General features: G+C 44.7%; 1 protein-coding gene across 1 annotated transcript in view; it reads right to left on the bottom strand.

Annotated features, from left to right (window-relative positions):
* The window catches only part of LOC141108287 (vacuolar fusion protein MON1 homolog B-like), a 72,338-nt gene that overhangs the window by 31,263 nt on the left and 18,769 nt on the right, over positions 1-22,306 (bottom strand). Inside the window, 3 exon segments of the mRNA XM_073599767.1 lie at positions 531-653; positions 656-1,576; positions 5,633-5,716. Of these exon segments, the coding sequence (XP_073455868.1) occupies positions 531-653; positions 656-1,576; positions 5,633-5,716 (1,128 nt within the window).

Consider the following 22,306-nt stretch of genomic DNA (forward strand, 5'->3'; position numbering starts at 1 on the left):
CAAACGCCGCCCCCCCCCCCCTCGCTAAAAAAAGACACATGTGGGAATGCGAGTTCTCTCTATGCCGAGTTGTGAACGGGGCTTGACAGCTGAGTGTTTGTCCACTCCCTTCTATGTACGTGTATAAAGATGGCCATTCACTATGCAATCGGATTGTATAATTAGTGAGAAGGGTGATCACTGATTGATTGCATTTCATTTAAAAATGTGCACCTGGGAATGAGTGGGTAGATGAAGCAGGGTGTGTGCCAATGAGGTCAGCTGGTCAAATCCCTCCTGTGTCATGACCTCTATAGTCTGATCAGGAAGAAGACATTACTAATGGAAACCTCTGGATACATGGATTAACACAAGAAAAGTAAGTGACTCTAGATTTAATGGAAAGTGTTGATATTTTTGCAAAAAAAGTACATGAATGCTATATTGATGCATAGGGGAGCTGGAATTTAGAAAAAAAAAAAAAAAAAGTGTACAAAAAGGTGAACTTACCCTTTAATGATGATTAAAATATTTGGTCAAGGTGAAACTACCTGAATGGATAGACCGGATTGAGTTATCACCACTCTGGACAAAACTGACCAGCGCCATCATGACACCCATGGTGGAAGACAGGGCCTCCTCGTTACCGTAGCGAGAGTAAATCGGCTTTCCGCCTCACTCAGGACAAAGACGTGCCTCCGTTTGATTCGCCAGCTCTCTGCAGTGACATCCTCCTCGCGCTGAACTGGCGTAGTAGGTGGCGATACCTCAGGAGTGACAGTTTCGACCACTGAAGAAATGTCTGGGAAATCTCCAGACTCCTCCAATGTAATGTCAGCGGAAGCTGAATAAATTAGTTCCTTAAGGTCACTCTCATATTCTGCACATACATTCCCATCTTCTGGATCCTCAACAAATCCTACATCAGCAGAATCCACAACTGATGTTTCTCTAGAACACTCGCTGGAAATATCAGAAGACTGTTTCAAGTTATAATGTGCTAAGGACATGTCATCCAGTTCTGAATTCCTGTCTGAGGTAATCAGTGCAGACTGTGGTGGCAAGTTCTCATTAAGCATGATACTAGGCATTCCATTTTCCTTGTCCATATCACCCACTACTGAGATGTTGTGCTCTAATTCTTCATGCATTTCTGCCCTACTTGAGTCACTGTCGACACTACCCACCTCATGATCTTTTGAAGTGAGACCATCAGGTGTTTTCTTCAAGCATTCCTCCATTAAAGTGCATTGCTCAAGAGTGTTTACAAACTGCTCCTCTTTATCTGCAGTAATATTGCTAGTAGAGTATAAAGGTTCTTGAGAAGTAATGCCTGCTGCTTTGGGGTCTTCGCTATGCGCTACTGAATAACCGTGGTGTGCTTCTTCTGAGATACCCTGAGGCAGAAGAGCTGCCCCATCTTGTGCATGTACAGTCTGACACGGCTTGTCTGAACCTAGAGTTAAATTCTGGGCCTCAATTTGGGCAAATCTTGTTTGTTGGCCATTGGGAACCTCACTCTTTAATGTGTAGACCAGGGGAGATGGTAGAGGCAGATCAACAGAATTGACTGGACTCCTCTTGTCCTCTTGAGGAGCTGGAAATAAAATAAAATCAGTTAGTTATACATCTCAGCATGCAGAGATTTCCATTACGGACTTGTCCTTCTGCAAATACTAGATCCCTGGCCTGCATGGTATTCCAATGGGTTCAATGCCTTAACGCTAAACTCCAGACATTTATTTGCTGTTTTGGACGTAGAGGATAAGAGGTACAATTTTTTTATAACTTTTTCGGTCTACAACCCCATGGTGGGGTGGGGTGGATTCTCTCCCTCTGTGTCCTGTACAAGAAATGGGGAGTGCAGGTGTCACCAGGACAGGAAGGCACAGACAGCAATAAAAAGTTGTCAGAAGTTCTCAGCATTCCACATTCTTATGATCTTTGTTTTGTATCTGTGTCATGTGGTTTGGAATCAGGAATAGAGAGATGCCTGCAGCAACCATGGAGATTGTAAATCTAGGTATGCTCCAGCAGTGCAGAAAATTAGGGATAGAGGTGACATTTTTAGGAACTTTTGGGCGCAATGCTAAAAAAGAGAAAAGCATATGTGGAAGTTAAAATCATTTAAGTTTCATCCTCTCAACAGATACAATATATATATCCTGCTGCTATGGGCACAAAGCCCCAAATTTCCCTCAAGTTTTTAAACAAAACCACCACTATATGCAAAGCCTGTTAGCTAAATCACAAGCGCAGTGGTTTTTCAAAACGCAATTTTTTTTTGGGGGGGGGGGGGGATACACTTTCATTAATTTAAAAAATATATTATATTAATTTGTGTGTGTATATATATATATATATATATATATATATATATATATATATATATACACACACATAAAATATACCCCAATTTTGTATAATGTGAAAGATGTTACACTGAGTAAATAGATACCCAACATGTCATGCTTTAAAATTGCACACCCTTGTGGAATGGTGCCAAACTACGGTACTACGGGACTTGTGGGGCACCTCTGCTGCCGCCTTAAAAAGTGATCTTGTGGCGAATCCGCCGCTGGGATCACTTTTGTTGGAAAGCCTATGTAAAAAAGGAAAAGATACCTGGGTTATGGCATCTAGCTGCAGCCATAACCCCGGTATTTAACGTCAAAGTAATGACGTATATTTACAGTTCGGCAGTTACACAGGTACCGTTGTGGCAGGGATCACAGGCACATTAAGCAGTGTGGCAGGGATCACAGGCACATTAATCAGTGTGGCAGGGATCACGGACACTGAGTGGGTGGTGGCGATTTGGGATACTGATTGGTGACAGTGAGAGTTAAAAATATATATATATATATTTTTTTTTTTTACATACTGTTAGGATTTGTTTTATACTATGGATTGCTTTTACAGCCTCTCTGTCTGCTTTCTGAAACATCAGATTCAAACTCCCAAGGCAGGATTAGAATCTGATTGGTGAATGTAAGAGACTTAAAGAAATAGCAAGGAGTGTGTATTGGACAAGTTTAGGAATTTGTCTGCTGCATCACAAGCCAGGGTCCCCAGATTATCAGATTACAGAAAAAAATAGGAAGAGGTGGCTGGGTGTACTACAGCAATGCCTGGATGAATAAATTAGGCCTGAGCAGTTTTCTGTGCTCCTTTCTGTATCACAAAGCTTCATTTTTTACGTCGACTCATGCATTTGTAGGCAGTACTCCAGATAAAAAAAAAAAAGCACCTTTAGCCCAGTTAGGCTTCATGTACACGGGACGTTTTTACAACCTCTCCAGAACGATTTAACTTGACAGATAGTAACCCACGTGTAAAACATTCGTTTTGCCGCGTTTACATGCCGCGTTTAGAAGTGTTTAAAAAAAACGTAAAAATTAAAAACCGTCTGTAAAACGAAATGCAGCTAAACGCGAGTTACCATATTTAGCCGTGTTTAGAAGCGTTTGACGCTTGAAATGCCTCTAAACTCAGCTTCTGAACCCTTTTTATGCGTTCCAAAGAAAGGCTCTAAACTCAACTGCCTAGAAACGACTGTAAACGACCCTGTGTACATGTAGTGATAAGATAACAAAGAGGAGAGTTCAGGAGCAGTTGAAAAAAAGCCTAATTGCTCCTAAACGTCCGTTTACCAGCAGCAGTGTACATGAGGCCTTATATAGTCAGTAAAATGCACTTAAAGCGGGGTTCCACCCAAATTTTGAACAATATCTGTATGTATTCTCTTCCTTGCCTAGATGCTGACATGCCATTTAAAAAAATTTAAATCGCCGTAATTACCTTTTATTTTTCTATTCTTCTTTGCACTTCCTGGTTCTCCTCCCGTGGGAGTAGGTGTGTTTCTAGCCTCTCCCAGACTCCTGGGAGCTAGTCTCAGGCTTCCCAGGATGCCACTGAGCATGTGCGGGAACGAGCGGTGAATGCTGGGAGCACAGCATTCACCACATCCAGGAAATAAATGCTTGTAGGCTTCAAATGCCCACAATAAAGATGGAAACCGCCTGCAGTGAATAATATAAGGTATTCTTTCCGACAAAATCTGACACAGGCGGACATATTACACACAATATGTGAGTATGTAATGCTGAGAAGAAAAGTTTGTGAATGAACTAAAAAAAAAAACAAAAAACACGATAGATAGGTGGACCCCCGCTTTAAAGTTTTTCACTTCTATCCCCTTTTTACCTGTAATGCTGCACTGTCCTTGATTAACATAATAACCTGCTCAACGATCCATTGCAGTACTGCCACATGCCAAATCTCACACCATCGTGTTTTTTTTCCTGAAGTGATTGGGAGTTGCCCAGCAGTCCTGATGACACATGCAACCTTGCCCCCCCAGCTAATTTCTATCTGTATGCAGCCTTCTGGGATATCCCAGGGAGGCTGCAGGAGCAGGACACGTAATTCTCGTCTGGTCAAGAATAGCATTGAGGGGGGTTGAACTATAAAAAAAAATAAATAAAAATACAAAAAAAAAAAAATTATAAAATTGTGGAGTTTTAAACTTGCGGAAGGGAGAAAAAATGCGTAAGGGGGAGGAATTCAGACAGGAAAAGGAGCAATTTGTTAAAATGTAATTTTTTTTTAATGCAAGCAGGGCTTACTATTGTGTTACTGAAGCAGAAAAGTGAAGGAGAATCACTGTAATTGGGACACAGACAGCAAAAAACAATCCCAATGGATTCTATTTAACTCCATCCAGAACTAAAAAAAAAAAAAAAAAAAAAACTTTAGTAGTTGTAAAGGCAGAAGGCTTTTTACCCTTAATGCATTCTATGCATTACGATAAGCCTTCTGTGTGCAGCAGCCCGTAACATTTACCTGAGCAAGATCTCTGTCCAGTGATGTCCACGAGTATCTCAGCCATCCTCAGATTCTCCCTTCTGAGACACAGCAGCAGCGGCACCATTGGCTGCCGCTGCTGTCTAAGTCAGCTAGCCAATCAGGGGAGAGAGGGGGCAGGTCAGGGCTCTGTGTCCGAATGGACACAGGGAGCTGCGACTAGGCTTGGGTGCCCCCATAGCAAGCTGCTTGCTGTGGGGGCACTGAACAGGAGGGGCCAGGAGCACAGGAGAGGGACCCCGAGAAGATGACAATTCAGGCAGCTCTGTGCAAATCCACTACAAGAGCAGGTAAGAATGACATTTTTTTTTTCCTATAAGGCCTCATGCACACGGACGTTTTTACAGCTGCTTTTTTGAGCTTTTTTTTCAGCCTAAAAAGGCCTGTCTACGTTAGTCTATGGCTTCATGCCCACCTAGGCGTTTTTGAGCTGCAAATGGCATAGGCGTTTTTAAGCTGTAAAAAAAAACCCAGGACCAGTGGGTTCTGAGAGACGTTTTTCAGCTGTAAAAACGCTATAACGCTGATAAACGCTCAAAAACGTCATTCACCAACGTTTAACGTTTTTGATCCATTGAAAAAAAAAAAAACAATTTGGAAAAAACAACGCTAAAAACTGCTAACACGGAAAAACGCTCAAAAACACTAAAAAACGCTATTGCAAAAACGTTGAAAAAAGCTGCAAAGAAACTGGCATTTTCATAACGTTATTTTAACAGCCTGTGTGCATGAGGCCTAAAAATAACAAACAAGGACTTTACAATCGCTTTAACTTCTGATCCTTCACCTCTCTGCTGCTCCTCTTCTCTGAGCTGCTCCAGACTTGGCAATTCCGATTCCTCAGCCATCATCCCCACATCTCTGGTGTCTCCTGAAGAGATAAAGGAGATAAAAACACATAGTCAGAAATAACATCCCCTGATTACTCCACATTTTACCACATATGTAGGAGAATCAAGGGGTTAATCAAGCCAAAAACCTAAATTTCACTTATGTTAGTAGGTTTTATCATCCATGATTTTAAATTTTACAAGAACTCCAGTGGCAGGAGCCCCTTGCCGAGCCCTAAGCCTTTCAACTTTTTTTTTGAGTCTCACACCTGCTGCTGCACTCTTCTTGTCAGACCAAAGGAAAACCCAAATGATAAACAGCAGTTGAAAAAAGTAAAGGCGCTGAGAACTCACCACTATACTTCCTAATCCTGGCAACAGAAAGACAAGCTCGGTGTAATCCAACCAAACCTTTTGGGTAGACAGGCCCTTTAAAACACAAACTTACAGTACAGGTATTACATGAAAGAAACAGACTATTAAAAATTCTATACTCTGGGGTGTGGCCAGCTCGGCATGTGAGCAGAGGCTTTTTCACAGAGCTCCCGGCTTTATCCTGATTTGATCCGGTTTCCGGCACCCTAAACCACCCACCTTTGGAAACCTCGCACGGGGGAACATCTACTCCACACCCTGCTGCTATCTATACCCGCATAGCGGTAATGATGACCCATGGGAACCGCGGAGACGGCCCGAGGATCACCAAAATGGTGCAGCTCCGGCGTCCACACAGATTTAAACTAGCTAATGACTGTAATGATATGATAGAGGAAGCTGAGGATTCTGGTGAGGAGGGGGGAGAACAACCAACCCTAGCTGCCATCCTGAGAGCAGTGAACAAATGCACAGCCTCAGTGAATGATCTGCCGGACCGTTTTGGAGGCTTAAAGGAGGAGGTTGGCCTGATCAGACAAGATATACAAAAAATAAGGGAGAGAACCACAGCAGCAGAGAGCAGGATCAGCGAAACTGAAGACAAGCTTCCCGCTATGCTTAGGGAGTCCCAGTCCACTACACACCTAGCTAAAGCTACTGACATGCACGCTGAGAACTTTGAGAACCGCATAAGGCGCAATAATGTCCGTATAGTGGGGCTACCCGAGAAGGTGGAGGGTCGGGACCCCATGCAATTTGTGGAACAGTGGCTGTCAGATGTTTTTGGAAAAGAGGCCTTCACACACCTATATGAAGTTGAGAGGGCTCAAAAAGTCCCAGCCAGACCTTGACCACCGGGGCATCCTCCCCGCCCACTACTGGCACGGTTGCTGAATTACAGGGACAGAGAAATTATTCTACTGCTGGCCAGGGAGAAGAGAAACATTCAGTTTGATGGCACGCATGTCTCCTTCTACCCAGATTTCTCGGCTGCAGTCCAGAAAAATAGGTCACGCTTCTCTGAGATTAAAAGACGCCTGCTGAAGTTACAGGCCTCCTATACAATGCTCTATCCAGAGAAACTATGAGTCACCTTACGGGGGGCAGGCCCACTTCTTTGAACACCCAGCTGAGGCCTCAGCATGGTTGGATGCCAACGAAAATGCGCTCAGACAAGCTCAGAGGCCCATGGCAGAAGAAGACTGAAACCCTTGACTGATCCCAAGTGCTTTGTCTCGTCTCCCCCTCGGCCGAGGGAATTGCTGGAAACGTACAATAATTTACTCTACTAAATGCGAGTTCGGAACTGAGTTTATTCATGATAATGCAGCTACAAACGTTTATCTGTGACTTTGTTGCCACCGTTAGCGGCCCTACTGATGGCTCAGGGGACCTGTTGTCCCATAAAGTTTTGAAGTCCCTACTGACACCTCGGTGCCCAGGAATGCACAGAGCTAGTGCTCTCATAAGAAATAAGTCCCTGCAGGCGTTTGACCTGACACAAGTAAAAACTGTTCACCTGTTTAACGCACCATTGTGAGTCTTATGTTATTACTTTGAAAAGGTTGGTTCCAGAGCAGAAGGATTTAATCATCATGCATACAGGGTCATAGCACCTGATACTGTATGGCAGAGTCAACAGTCACAATTGAGCAACAGCCCTAGGAGACCGGGCACGATTCCCCTCTCATATGGGGATAAATTGGACGAGAGTTATGTTTTCCCTCCTACAAGTGATCTATCAGTACCCATCCAATGGCAACATTGACAGTGCTATCTTGGAACATTAGGGGGCTACATGACCCCTTGAAGCGTACCATGGCGTCGTCCTTATTAAGGAATCATTTACTTGCTATTTATGCCTTACAGGAGACCCATCTTACAGCAGACTCTGTGGCATGTCTGAACTTTCGTTGGGTGGGTAAAGCGTACCATTCCACTCACACCTCATATTCTAGAGGTGCAAGTGTACTGATTCATAGCTCCATGGATTATGAGGAGATTGGCTCCGAGATCAATGCAGAATGGAGATATGTTTTTCTATTATGCAGGTTATTTTCTCTTAAGTGTAAGTGTGGACACAATCTGGGAGGCCTTTAAAGGCTGTTTTGAGGGCATCTTTATTAAAGAAATTCAAGCTATCAAGAGAAAGACTAATGCTCAGAGGGAAGGAATGGAACAGATGGCGGAGGATTTGGAAGGGAAATTCATTGCTAACCTGACCGATGGTAATAGGAAGGTGTGGCTCTCGGCTCAGGATGCTCTGTACTGAATCACGGCCTCGGTTGCGGAGAGAGAGGTTTTTTACTAAGGTGGCATTCTATGAGGAGGGTGAACACACTGGATGCCTTTTAGCAACAATAGCTCACTCCTAACAAGTGTCCCCCTCTATCAGGGCATTGCGTACACACCTTGGTGGGGTGACTAACTCCCCAGACCAAATTATGTAAGAAAAACAAAAAACCCCCAAAAAGCAGCAGTTCAACTGTGAGATATACACAACAAAACGAAAAAACAGAAAAAGAACTGCGCTATACCATGAAAATTATATAAGTGCATAAAAATCAATTAATGCTGAGCAAAGTAGAAAAAAACTGAAATGAATAAGGAAAGATATCATATTGCATAAAATCTTAAGTGCATAAATTAATTGGACAATGTGTGGCAAAGTTCATAAACTTAAAAATCCAGAAATTCTTCTATGGAGATAAGAAGAGTCCCATGATGCCTCTCCATGAAAGCCAGCGTGGAAAGGTAGAAAGTATAACACCCCTCACAAACTGCCTAGAATGGGCATCATTCTAGGCAGTTTGTTGTGCTCCTGGAATGGAAGCAGACAGTGCTGCACCAGTGAACAGAGTGGGGAACATTAATAAGCTCGGGTTGCTGTACCATCCATTCATATGTCCGTAGCCATGCTGCTTAGAGGGATGCTTTACTGCTAGCTGGACACCTCGATTTGGATCTACGTACGAGCCTGTTTGCTTGCAATCTGGTAAGCGTGAATTTTAGGTGGTGGAGGATCACTGTGAGGGGTGTTATACTTTCTACCTTTCCACACTGGCTTTCATGGAGAGGCATCATGGGACTCTTCTTATCTCCATAGAAGAATTTCTGGATTTTTAAGATTTTATGCAATATGATATCTTTCCTTATTCATTTCCGTTTTTTCTACTTTGCTCAGCATTAATTGATTTTTATGCACTTATATAATTTTCATGGTATAGTGCAGTTCTTTTTTTCTGTTTTTTCAAATTATGTAAGAACTTGTGAGGTTTTACTCCTCTTTATATGAATTTAAACAAACATATTCGTTGGAATCTATGAATGACTACCTGGCTACTGTCCAATTGCCTAGCATGTCTATCTCCTCTAGGGAGATACTAGATGCCCCCCTGACTCTAAAAGAACTACAGTTGGCAACCGGTTTGTTCCCCAACTCTAAAGCCCCTGGAGATGACGGTTTGTCCATTGACGTATATAAGCAATATGAAGGGCCCACACTTCTACAAGTATTGAAGGTATTCAATGCAGCAAAAGAGAACGGTAACCTCCCACAGTCTATGACCAGGGCCAATATAGTACTGATACTGAAGCCAAATCTTGACCCGGGTTCATACAGACCTATCTCCCTTCTGCAAAACGACAAAGATCTTAGCCAAAGTCCTGGCAATGCGGTTGAATAGAGTGATCTCCACTATAATACACTCTGATCAATCTGGGTTTATGCCCCAAAAGTCGACTGCAATAAACCTGCAAAGACTTTTCCTAAACATCCAATCCGTAGCGGACAACGCGGGAGACCGAGCGCTGCTATCGTTGGATGCCCACAAGGCGTTTGATAGCATTGAGTGGCAGTCCCTATGAGCAGTAATGCAGAAATTTGGATTTGGGGACGGGTATATTTCATGGGTGCAGCTTCTATATTCATCACCCTTTGCGGCTATCCGGGAAGGATTTCGCCAACCTTTAACTTACATAGAGGCACTAGGCAGGGCTGCCCCCTGTCTCCCCTCTTATTTGCCCTGGCCATTGAGCCCTTAGCTGCCCTGATCGCTCTAACTCCTCAATACAGGGATTTCACTATGGAGACCTTAAGGAAAAGATAACGATGTGTGCAGATGACACCATGCTGTTCCTAGGCAATACATCCACTTCCTTAACTGAGGCGATGAGAGTTGTTCGTCAATTTGGAGAGTACTCTGGCCTGGTCATTAATTGGACCAAGTCCTCTCTTCTCTTATTGGATCGAGCATCTGCTCCCCCCCAGCTGACCATACAGGATATTCCGGTGTCCACATCCTCTCGGTATCTAGGCATACAGATTACCGTATCCCCGTTAGATTGTCAAACTTAACCTGACCCCCCTGCTTGATCGCTGTCGCGATCGGGTCAAGGTGTGGAGCAGGCTGAAGATGTCCCCAGTAGGAAGGGTGAATCTAATAAAAATAATTCTAATGCCACAACTGCTCTACATGCTACACAACTCCCCTATGGTAATTCCCTTAAAGATTAGAATCAAACTCAATATTCAGATCGCTTAGATGGTTCGCTAAACCCGCTAGAATCAAACTTGAGCAGCTGCAGCGCTCAAAAGAAGCTGGTGGATTGGCGTTTCCCAATCCCTGGCTGTATTACTTAGCCTCCCAAATGCAACACATTGCTCGGGTATTGCGACCAAGACAGGACTTGGAACTGAACTTGCTGGACTCATCTGCCCAACTACTCAGTTTCACGACCGGTGGGGAGGGGGGGGGTGGCGGACAGCCTGGAGGCCCTACGCTACAACAAATCTAACAAACTCTACCCCACATATGCCCTTATGCAGAAGATTTGGAATAAGGTTAGGATGCTTCAAGGGGTCAATGGGTTTACCAAATACAGTCCCATATGGGATAATCACTACTATCAGGAAATAATGAAATTACCATATGGCTTGAAATGGAAACAGTATGGGGTGTCGCATATGATTCATATTTTTTAGAGACAGGAGACTAAGGTCCTTTTCGGAGCTTAGGGAAGCCTTTCGACTTCCTGCTTCCATGCACTTTTACTACCTGCAAATCCAACATGCTGTTGCTGCTCCGAGAGGGGAGGATCAGTTGTCTATGGATTCAACATCAGCCTTTAACTATTTGTCTGAGGTTACCACTAACAAGGGTTTTATATCCTGCTGTTATGCCATGCTGCTGAATCTCTTCCTACGGGACACCCCCTTGAAGGCGGTGTCCCAGTGGGAACAAGATGTGGGAGTATTCGAAGATGAGCAGTGGGAGGAAGCCTTACAGGCGGTATCCCAGTGCTCCATGAATGTGGCACAGAGGCTATCGCAGCTCTATATAATCCTCAGGGTACACTACACACCGGCAAGGCTTGCCCATATGGGGGCGAGAACTCACTTTACCTGTACTAGATGCTCTAGAGACCATGGTGATCTTGTACATCTTTTATGGAGATGCCCGAAACTATACCTATATTGGAAGAAGGTCACGGACACTCTCAATAGGGTTTTCCAAGTCCAGATACCACTAGACCCTAAACATTGCTTGCTAGGGATAATTGATGGCCTCACAGTGGAGGATATCCCTAGACAGGCTATTGCTCAAGCTTTGTTTCAGGCTTGTAAACTGATACTGAGACACTGGAAATCCACTGAACCTTCCACATTGCAGGAGTAGATTACTCAAATGAGTGATACCCTCCGTTTGGAAAAACTTATCAGCGTAGGAGAACAAGAGCCAAATTCGATAAGCTGTGGGCCTCCTGGCTGGATGTCCCTGGTCTGGCCCCGGCGGATTTGGTGTATGATCGATTGTTCTCATGATAGAGGGAACTTTCGGATCTAGATGTGTAGGTGTTTGATTTTTCATGTTTGTATAGCTCTACCTAGGGAACCTGAAGCCTATAATAATTGTTGGTAATGTAAAAGTAGGATTTGATATATATGGCTCAGTGAGGATAATGTATAGCATTAATTACTTGTATGCTCTACATTAATGATTATGTATACTGGTTATGCTCTGGAACTGCCGGCTGTATTTCTTATGTTCAATAAAATCTTTTCTGTTTGAGCAAAAAAAAAAAAAAAAAAAAATTCTATACTATAGTTTTTTTATATGTAAAACAAAAGCTTGCCCATCCCCCTCCCTTATGGCAAACCAGACACAGAAAAAAAAAAAAAAAACACTGACAGCGCTTCCAATGCCCTGTACACACGATAGGATTTTCCGATGGAAAATGTGTGATAGGACCTTGTTGTCAGAAATTCCAACTGTGTGTAGGCTCCATCACACATTTTCCATAGGAATTACCGACACACAAAGTTTGAGAGCTTGCTATAAAATTTTCCGACAACAAAATCAGTTGTTGGAAATTCCGATCGTGGGTACACAAATCCGACGCACAAAGTGCCACGCATGCTCAGAATAAATTAAGAGACGAAAGCTATTGGCTACTGCCCTGTTTATAGTCCCGACATACGTGTTATACGTCACCACGTTCAGAATGATCGGAGTTTCCGACAACTTTGTGTGACCGTGTGTATGCAAGACAAGTTTGAGCCAACATCCGTCTGAAAAAATCCTAGGATTTTGTTGTCGGAATGTCCGACCGTGTGTACAGGGCATTACTCTCCCCCCCTCTAGCCAAACCTAGGATGATATGTTTTGGCTAGCGATACACTTTATTGACTAGTGCAGGGGTAGGCAACCTTTTGAGCACAGTGTGTTGAAAAATGTTTTCAAACAAATTGAGCGTGCCGATTTTATAAACAAAAAAAATGTCAACTTCACACCCTCAATCACGAAAAGGATTTTTTATAAAGTAAATGCTGTAAACTACTACTACTACATCCTGCACTCACGCCTCAGATCAGCCCCAATTCATGCACCTTCACACCTCAGATGATTACTGTCCCACCCTGCTCATCTGGTCCCACCACTGTACCACCCTGCTCATCTGGTCCCACCACTGTAACCCCCTGCTCATCTGGTCCCACCAATGTACCCACTTTCTCATCTGCCCCACCTCCGTATCCCCCTGTACATCTTCCCCACCACTGTACCTCCCTGCTCTTCTGTCCCACCACTGTACCTCCCTGCACATCTGCTCCACCGCCGTATCTCCATGCTCTTCTGTCTCACCGCTGAACCATCTTCTCATCTGTCCTAACACTGAACCTATTCTGCTCATCTGCCCCACCACTGTACCTCCTGCACATCTGTCCCATCTCTGTTCCCCCTGCTCTTCTGCCCCACCACTGTAACCCCCTGCTCATGTGTTCCACCAATGTACCTCCTTTCTCCTCTGCACATCTGCCCAACCTCTGTGACCCCCTGCTCCTCTGTCCCACCAATGTACCTCCTTTCTCCTCTGCCCCACCACTGTACCCCATCCTGTACATCTGACCCACCTCTGTACCCCCTGCTCTTCTGCCCAATCACTGTAACCCACTGCTCATCTGTCCCACCAATGCATCTCCTTTCACATCTGCCCCACCAATGCATCTCCTTTCACATCTGCCCCACCGCTGTACCCCCCTGCTCTTCTGTCCCACCACTGTAACCCCCTCTGCTCATCTGCCCCACCACTGTACCTCCCTGCACATCTGCTCCACCGCCGTATCCCTATGCTCTTCTGTCTCACTGCTGAATCACCTTCTTATCTGCCCTAACACTGAACCCATCTGCTCATCTGTCTCACCTCTGTACCCCCCTGCTCTCCAGCCCCAACCACTACCCCCCTGCTCATCTGTCCCACCAATACACCTCCTTTCACATCTGTCCCACTAATCTACCCCTCCTGCTTTTCTGGCCACCCACTGAACCCCCTTCTCATCTGCCCCAACACTGAACCCTCTGCTCTTCTGTCCCACTGTTGAACCCCCTTTCCCATCTCTTCCACCACTGTACCTCCCTGCGTGATATGCAGAGTGGAGAAAGGAAGCAGAGATGAGACATCTACCTGTCCTGGCACACTCATCCTGCTGATCCACCTCTCACATCCAGCCTACAAGCTTGTATGTGATGTCACATACAAGCATCTGGAATTGATGCGCAATGATGAGCTCAGGTCAGGGGTATTTTCTGAAAGCAGTTGGCCTGTGCGCAGGATCATAGGTTGGGCATCCGCAGCTGAGAAAAAGGGCGGCGCTCTACACTGCAGCAAAAGTTGGGTGTGATTTTCATTGCGCTGAATACCGGCTGTGGCTTAAAGGGAAACAGAGTACAGGGGTTCAGTAGTGACGCAAAAGGTTTAGGAATAATTTCACCAAAGTTCCCAGAAGCTCAACAGTAATTCCACAAACAGTCACCTGATTGTGGTTCTCTCAATCACAGTGAAATCCCTTCTGAGATTGGTAGTGGCAACCAATCGAGTCATCTTCCTCCAGATGGTGGGCGGGGCTAGCAGGACTGTGACTGGCTTTAGCAGTGGCCAATGACAGTCCTCCTCCTCCTGGAAACCGGGACCGCACCCAATCTCTTCCCCATCACAAAAGCGGACAATCGTAGCCACAGCAAAGTTAGAGAACCAAACAATCCCATCTTGTACAATGTGTGGGGGTGCAGTGCCTTCCCCTCAGTGCAGGTGCGGCATGGGGAATTCTGAAATTGGAATGCATTAGTATCTCACACTTCCCTGTGCTGCTCTGCTGATGGGGAGGGAGTCGAGTGCCGGCAAAAGAGGCTTTGCATGCTGCCTGCGACACCCGTGCTGGGGGTTGCCTATTCCTGGTCTAGTGTAATAAGCTCAGTTGTATTCGCAGAAAGTCTATTGCCATCAGGATTGATCCGATTCTGACCAAAGGCTTGCACAAAAGGCACAGTAAAGAGCCATCACTATGCAGCGCTACCAAAAAGGGAGGTAAAGCATGCATAAACAATGAGAAAACAAGTTGCCCCAACATGCATATATACATTCAAAAAGTACACACAATAAAGCTTTTTATATCACTGATAAGATAATTTAGGCGATCACATTCACAAGGAAAGAAAAATATTTTAATAAACTAAAGAAAATGAGATCCTGGTAACAGCCCATTTTCAAAGCAATGAAAGTAAATAATGATTGAATATTCAAAAACAGGAAATGGGGCCCTGGGGAGGTAATTGAAGCCACAAGAGAGTTTGTCAGCTGCCTCCACTTACAGCCAAACACAGGGGTCATGTGAGGCCTGCCACTTGCTCTGGGCAACAAGAAAAACTTCTGATGTTTCCTGGCTGGTGCTGCCAATATGATTCATGTTCCAATAACAACACAGTGGGATGGTAAGATTTTACCAGTAACTACACTCGACATAGCCTGATATTACAGTCCCCAAAAGAGCTTTCCTGACACAGGGGAAGACCATGCCAATCTGAAATAGCAGAAGAGCTGCGACCAGCCATGGGTACAGCTAGCTGGCATGAAGGCTGGATTGCTTGACATGCATCGTTGCCTAATATTGCGGTATAACATTGCACAACTGGAAGGAATCTTAATGGACATGTATCCTTATGGATAAAAGTGTGCCAGGACAATGCTGACACTTGAAGTTTGAAGCCCCAGCACAATGATGCACTGACACTTTGGGGGTGCCAAGACCAGGAGACTCTGTACACCAACGTTCAGACCCCTGAGGGCACCAGGATGTTGACATGCAAACCCCTGTGGGTGCCCGACAATTATGTGCAGATGTTTGGGGATAACATAGAAATGACATGCCAACACCTAGGGGTCCCAACACAATGGCACAGCGACATCTCCGGGTGCCAGCACAATGACACCTGTGAATTGAAGCTAACTTACTACAGTGAGGTTAAAAAAAAGTATTTGATCCCCTGCAGATTTTGTACGTTTGCCCACTGACAAAGAAATGATCAGTCTATAATTCTAATTCAATCTTATTTTATTGTCGAAGGGTATCTATACCATCTTGTCACCACTTTGAACCCTTTTTCTTGAGTTTTAATGGCTAGAGTTTGTGCGTCAGGATAAAACATTTTTGCCAGTCAATAAGGGAGATGGAGTGTCGTAATTCTTCTTCCCAGGCCCTCGTATAGGGTGGGAGATCAGGGTAAGAAGCATTCAGCAATAAAGAATAAAGCTGAGATAACACATGCGTTGGAGAGTCGACCTGGAGAAGCATATCTTCGAATCCTGTTGGTCCAGCTAAAAATATCTGATATGGATGGGAAGGTTTGGATATAGGAAGTTAATTGTTGTCTCTGGAGCCACTGCAAAGGGTATAGAGAAAGCGATCTGGAAAGGGGCATCTGGCCCTAAGGTGGGGTCTGCTCGGAGAATCTGGGCAAGCCGCCTATGGTCTTCATTTCGCCATGGTCCAAAGCTAGTTACACGTACAGCAGGTTGGAAGGCCAGAGTCCCAAACAAGGGAGTCATAGGCCCCGAAAGATTGGATATGTTCCCACTAGAGAACAAGCGATTCCAAATTTGGATCGTTTGCAAGTAAGGTCACACAGGGGGTATGAACCCCTACGATGTGCGGGTATGGTCCATGAAAGTGCTGAGAGTTCAATGGGGTTCATATGGATTTCCAAGTGAACCCAGAGCTTAGTCGTAGAGTTGTGAAACCAATCTAGTATGCGAGTATCGCTGCCAAAGAAGCATCTGGGGCTCCACCTCTCTCTAGCTTTCGGAAGAGATAACGTTCCGTATCAAATTCTGGGACGGGCTGCATTCCAAATGAATTTAGAAAACAGCTGGTACAATTTCCAGAAATAGGAATTGGGTATGTGTATAGGAATTGTCTCGAATAGGTACAAAAACTGGGGGAGAATATCTACTTTCAGGGTGTTCACCCTACCAAGCCATGAGAGCCATATGGATGCATACGTAGATAGATCAGCTTGGGTTCTAAGGAGTGAGGGAGTAAAATTCCTGTAGTTCACTTTGAAATTACTGACTGCCCCAAATTTCTGGAATTCCTGCAGCACTGAGGGCAGGGGCGAGTGTGTCACAAATAGAAGCAGGTCATCTGCGAATAGAGCAAGTTTGGTATGGGTGGGCCCGACCATTATTCCTTGCACAGAGGGATTGTTTCGTAAAGCGATAGCTAAATGTTCCATAGTGAGAACATGTAGAAGGGGGGACAGAGGGCACCCTTGTGTCCCATTATAGATGGAGAATGCCGGCGACCAAGAGCTGTTCAGCCTAATCCTAGCAGATGGAAAGTAGAGGGACATTATTCTTGAGATCATGTGAGCTCCCAATCCTATTTGTTGTAAAGACATTCAAAGAAATTGCCAATCCACTCAGTCGAATGCTTTCTCTGCATCGACCGTTAAAAGGCATAAAGGAATATCTGGGCAACATCGGTTGTAATCTGTTGGCCAATACTTTAGCGAAGATCTTCAAATCAACCCCGATCAGAGATATTGGCCTATAATTCACGCATAAAGTCAGGTCCTTCTCCGGTTTTGGCATAAGGGATATATGAGCTTCGAGTGTTTGTGGATGGAACACTAAGCCCTCTAACACAGAGTTGAACACTTTAGTGAGGAAGGGAATGAGGAGGAGAGCAAACAGTTTATAAAACTTAGGAGTAAAGCCGTCGGCCCTGGGCTCTTGCCAGTTGGTGTACCCACAATGGCTCTCGCAACTTCATCTTCTGTAAGAGGTGTTTCAAGTTCGTTAATGGCTTCCTCATCCAAAGTGGGGAGCGCAGTTTCCATGACATAAGCGAACTTGTCCTCAGGAGTAGAGAGGGAACCGGATGACTGAGCCACAGGTATTTTGTACAGGGACTGGGAAAAATCCCTGAATGCCTGCACTATCTTAGAAGGTGCGGTCCCTGGATATGGGAGATGAAAGTAGAGGATACTTTTGGGTGTAGGGAGTGTGCCAGTGACCTGCCACATTTGTCAGGTCACTGAGGAGTGGAACTGGACGGAGAGGACACCTGGGAAAGGTGTCTGCAGTAGCAAGTCACTCCGTGAAATATCACGTGTTAGGCACAAACAGTGCCAAACCTATTTAGGGAGAGAGGTCGGAGTCAGGAGGTATGAGTTGCGAGCTTGTCCGCAAACGTACGTGCAGAGGTCTCATGCAGTCCACCGAGTTGAGATCGGGCATTGGAAACCTCCGTGAGCGTTTCTATTGTTGGGGAACCCTTTTGTTCAGTTTCCAAGTTTGAGCTTTTGAATTGCAGCCACTATATCGGCCGAGCGTTCCCTTTTCAGGCAAGTTCCTAACTGAATAAAGGTTCCACGTAACACTGCCTTTAGTGCCTCCCATTGGATCGGAAATTAAGTGGTATCCTATGTAGAGGTCGACCGATATATCGGCCGATATTTGGCTTCTTTTACTTAATCGGCATCAGCCGATTGTGCTGATAAAAAAAGCCGGTTATAACTTCAGCGTGACTTGCAAATGACTTCTGTAATAGAAGTCAATTGCAAGTTGTCTGAAGTTATCTTTTCTCCCCCTCTGGGCAGCCTGCCAAGTCTGATAAGAAGATACATTTGTATCTCTTCGGCCCCTTTCACACGGGACGGATCCGTGTTGATCCGCCCCGCGTTTATCCGCTGCTCAGCGGGGATCGCTCCGTTTTCCCCAGCTGAGCAGGCAGATGACAGGGCGGGACCCGCACACTGTGCAGGGACCGCCCTTGTCAGATCTCCGCTCTCCCCTATGGGGGATCGGAGGAACACGGACCGTCTGTCCGTGTTCATCCGATCCGCTCTGCAGACGGATAGAAAAATAGGATTTTCTTCCGTCCGCAGAATCGGACGAGAGCGGAGCCGGACAACATCGGGTGTTAGCGGATGTACATCCGCTGACACCCGCTATCCCATAGGGATGCATGTATGTCCGTATTTCATCCGAAAACGGATGGATGAAATACGGACATACGGTCCGCATGTGTGAAAGGGGCCTTCGGGTTCTTTTATCAATAGACTGAACTCCGTGTCTAGAATTTCTCAGTTTAACCATTTAAAGACTAAATCTTTTTTGACATTTGTTGCTTACAAGTAAATATCCTGTATTTTCAGCTAGAAAATCACTTAGAACCCCCAAACATTATATATATATTTTTTTTTAGCAGAGACCCCTAGGGAATAAAATAGCGGTTGTGCAATATTTTATGTCACATGGTATTTGCGCAGCGGTCTTTCAAACGCAATTTTTTTTTAAAAAATACACTAATTAAAAAAAAAATAAATAAAATAATAATAAGCAGTAAAGTTAGCCCATTTTTTTTCGTCCAAAAGTTTTGATTACCTGTTTTTGTGTATTTAATATTTAAGATATAGTTTTTTTTTTTTTTTTAATCTAAATTATACATACAAGTGAACTGATTGGAGGTTTGTTTTGTTCAATAAATGTTTAAATGTAAAAAAATTTCTGTATCACTTATTACTTAAGGCTACTTTCACACTGGAGCGGGCAGGCGTTGACGGTAAAAACGCTGTTAGTTTTAGCTGCGCTTTACCGTCATTTTAGCGGCGCTATTCGGCTGCTAGTGGGGCGCTTATAACCCAGCTAGCGGCCGAGGAAGGGGTTAAATGCACTCCTGAAGTGCTGCTGCCGAAATGCTTTGCAGGCGCTTTGGCAGCGGTGCGCATTCATTTCAATGGGCAGGAGTGGTGGAGGAGAGGTATACTACACCGCTCCAAAGATGCTGCTTGCAGGACTTTCTTTTAACATCCTGCCAGCGCATCGCCTCAGTGTGAAAGCACTCGGGATATCACACTGAGACTGCAGGGGGAGCCGTTTTACAGGCACTTTACAGGCTCTATTTTTAGCCCAAAAGCGCCTAAAAACACGCCCCAGTGTGAAAGGGGTCTAACTGTTAGATTTTATGAGATGAAGGGGGGGAAAAAAAAAAATCGGCCTAATATATCGGCATCACATATCGGCCATCGGCCACCGCGATTTCTAAATATCGGCATCGGCCAGAGAAAAACCCATATCGGTCGACCTCTAATCCTATGCGTGGTCCCCAAAAAAGTTAGAGATTGTCTCCGATATACGTGTAACACATTCGAATTTGCCAGCAACGAGTCGTTCAAGTGCCATGTCCACTCCTTCACTGGTGTGGAGGGGAGCGAGAACATCAAGTATATAGGGGAATGTGAGTGAGGGAAGGTATTTTAGCAGGATTTTTGGGGGTGCCAGAGAAAAAGAAGTAATTCAATTACTCAATAGGTATAGAGAATGACAGAATTATTATACAGGAAATGGTTTAAAAATATATAAGTTATGTGCACATGTACAAGGATACATCTAAAGTTCTAAACAATTGATAAAATTTGATCACTCGGCAGTAGCATTGGAGTGATTGTCTTGACATGTTTCGCCACTTTGAGCTCATCAGGGGATGTTTTTTAGACCTAATTAGATGTAACACTGCATAGAACAGAACAAAACAGGGTTAAAATATTGCATTACCTTTAAATACAGTACAAAATTATAAGAAATACAAATAATAATAGTACGGTAGAGTAGTCTGTCGACTACCATGCCCATCATTAATCGCTCACCCATATGATCTTTGGACTGCGACTCAATGTCACATCAGAAAAAGCAGTCACTGGGTAGTGCACATAGGGAATGCCGAATGGGGCCTGAAAGCATTGTTCGGCTGAAATCTAGCCGACAAAACAAAAATTAGTGAAATAAAAGGTGTAAAATGGAAAAATAAATAAATAATCCTGTCTGAAGAGTAGGTCTACTATAGAGACAAATGAGGAAGCGAAGGGGAGTGAGGGAAGAGGACAGGGGGAGGACTGGGAAGGGAGGAAAAAGGAAAGGGGGGGGAGGTGGAAAGGAAAAGGGGGGGGGAAAGGGAGGGGGGGGTTGTGGGGTTGGTTGGGGGGGGGGGGGCGAAGGATAAGGGGAGGGGAGGTGGAAAGGTGAGAGTGCTGGGTGAGAGGTTGGAACAGCGGGGGTTTATAGGGTGAAAAAGGGGTGTAGATAGTGAGAAAAAAAGATGGTAAGCATCTGAATAACAGAAGAGAACCAAAGGTAAAAGTGATAAAATGCAAGTGAAGAGTATGCCAGGGAGGAGCGCAACTTGCAACAATAAAAGCAGGGCTTTTTTTCTCAAACAATAGGTGCTGGAACGATCACCCTACACACACCCTCCAAATCACATCAAATAGTGGGTGTGGTCAGTCAAACTTCACAAAAACAGTAGGAGGGTCTTAAACCAAGATGGCATTACATACAGAGTGCAGAGCTGTCACTTGTAAACACAGAAACCAGACTTCTGTGTTTACAAGTGATTGTGGTGAGCAGGCACCAAAGGGTCTGAGCCAGAGGTGGTGGAACTGAGTTCCACCAAGTTCCCCCTAAAAAAAAAGCCCTAAATAAAAGCAATAATTAAAGAAGAACCAGGGGTGCCTGGACTACAGACTGAAGTCTGTAGAAAGGAATGTATGGTGGGTAGCTACAAAAAATGAAATAGGAGTTTTTATTATTAGGTATAACCTACATAAATATAGGATTTGAAGGCAAATATAAAGAGAATAAACCGTTCATATTGATGGTTAGAATATTAGAGAATAGGTCATCTTATATATAGAGGTGACCATGAATCTGCTGCAGATCACCTGCCCCCCTCAAATAGTGAGGAGGTAAAGTTACTAACACAGGCAGCAGAAGATAATATAATTTGAAAAAATGAACTAAGTTTCGGAGCATAGTAAGAGACTATAATAATGCATCTAGAGTCAGAAAAGAGAGGGGATTTTTATATAGAGTTTTACCTTATAACAGCAGTTTAACAGCAAAGGCTACCCTTGGTGTGTCTGTCAATGTAGTGTAAGACGAAGGCACTATATGTAGGCGTACTGATGCCATATAATTGGCGTCCGACGGCACGCATGGGCCGCCGGTGAAATACCGCACGGCGCATGAGCGGAGAGTTATAGGAATGGCACAGGGCTCAAGAGACGACGACTCCCATACTGCACCGCGGCCGGGGGAGAGAGGACGCAACGAGAGCCGACATGCCCCAAACCCCCCCTGTTCCAACCTCTCGTCCAGCACTCTCACCTTTCCACCTCCCCTGCCCTTATCCTTTCCCCCCAACCAACCCCACACCCCCCCTCCCCCCCTTCCCTTTTTTCTCCCTCCCCTTTTTTCTCCCTTCCCTCATTTCCTTCCCAGTCCTCCCCCTGTCCTCTTCCCTCACTCCCCTTCACTTTCCTCATTTGTCTCTATAGTAGAGCTACTCTTCACATAGGATTATTTATTTATTTTTCCATTTTACACCTTTATTTCACTAATTTTTGTTTTGTCGGCTAGATTTC

Source organism: Aquarana catesbeiana, linkage group LG09, assembly GCF_042186555.1.
Source record: "Aquarana catesbeiana isolate 2022-GZ linkage group LG09, ASM4218655v1, whole genome shotgun sequence".
In the NCBI taxonomy this organism is placed as follows: domain Eukaryota; kingdom Metazoa; phylum Chordata; class Amphibia; order Anura; family Ranidae; genus Aquarana; species Aquarana catesbeiana.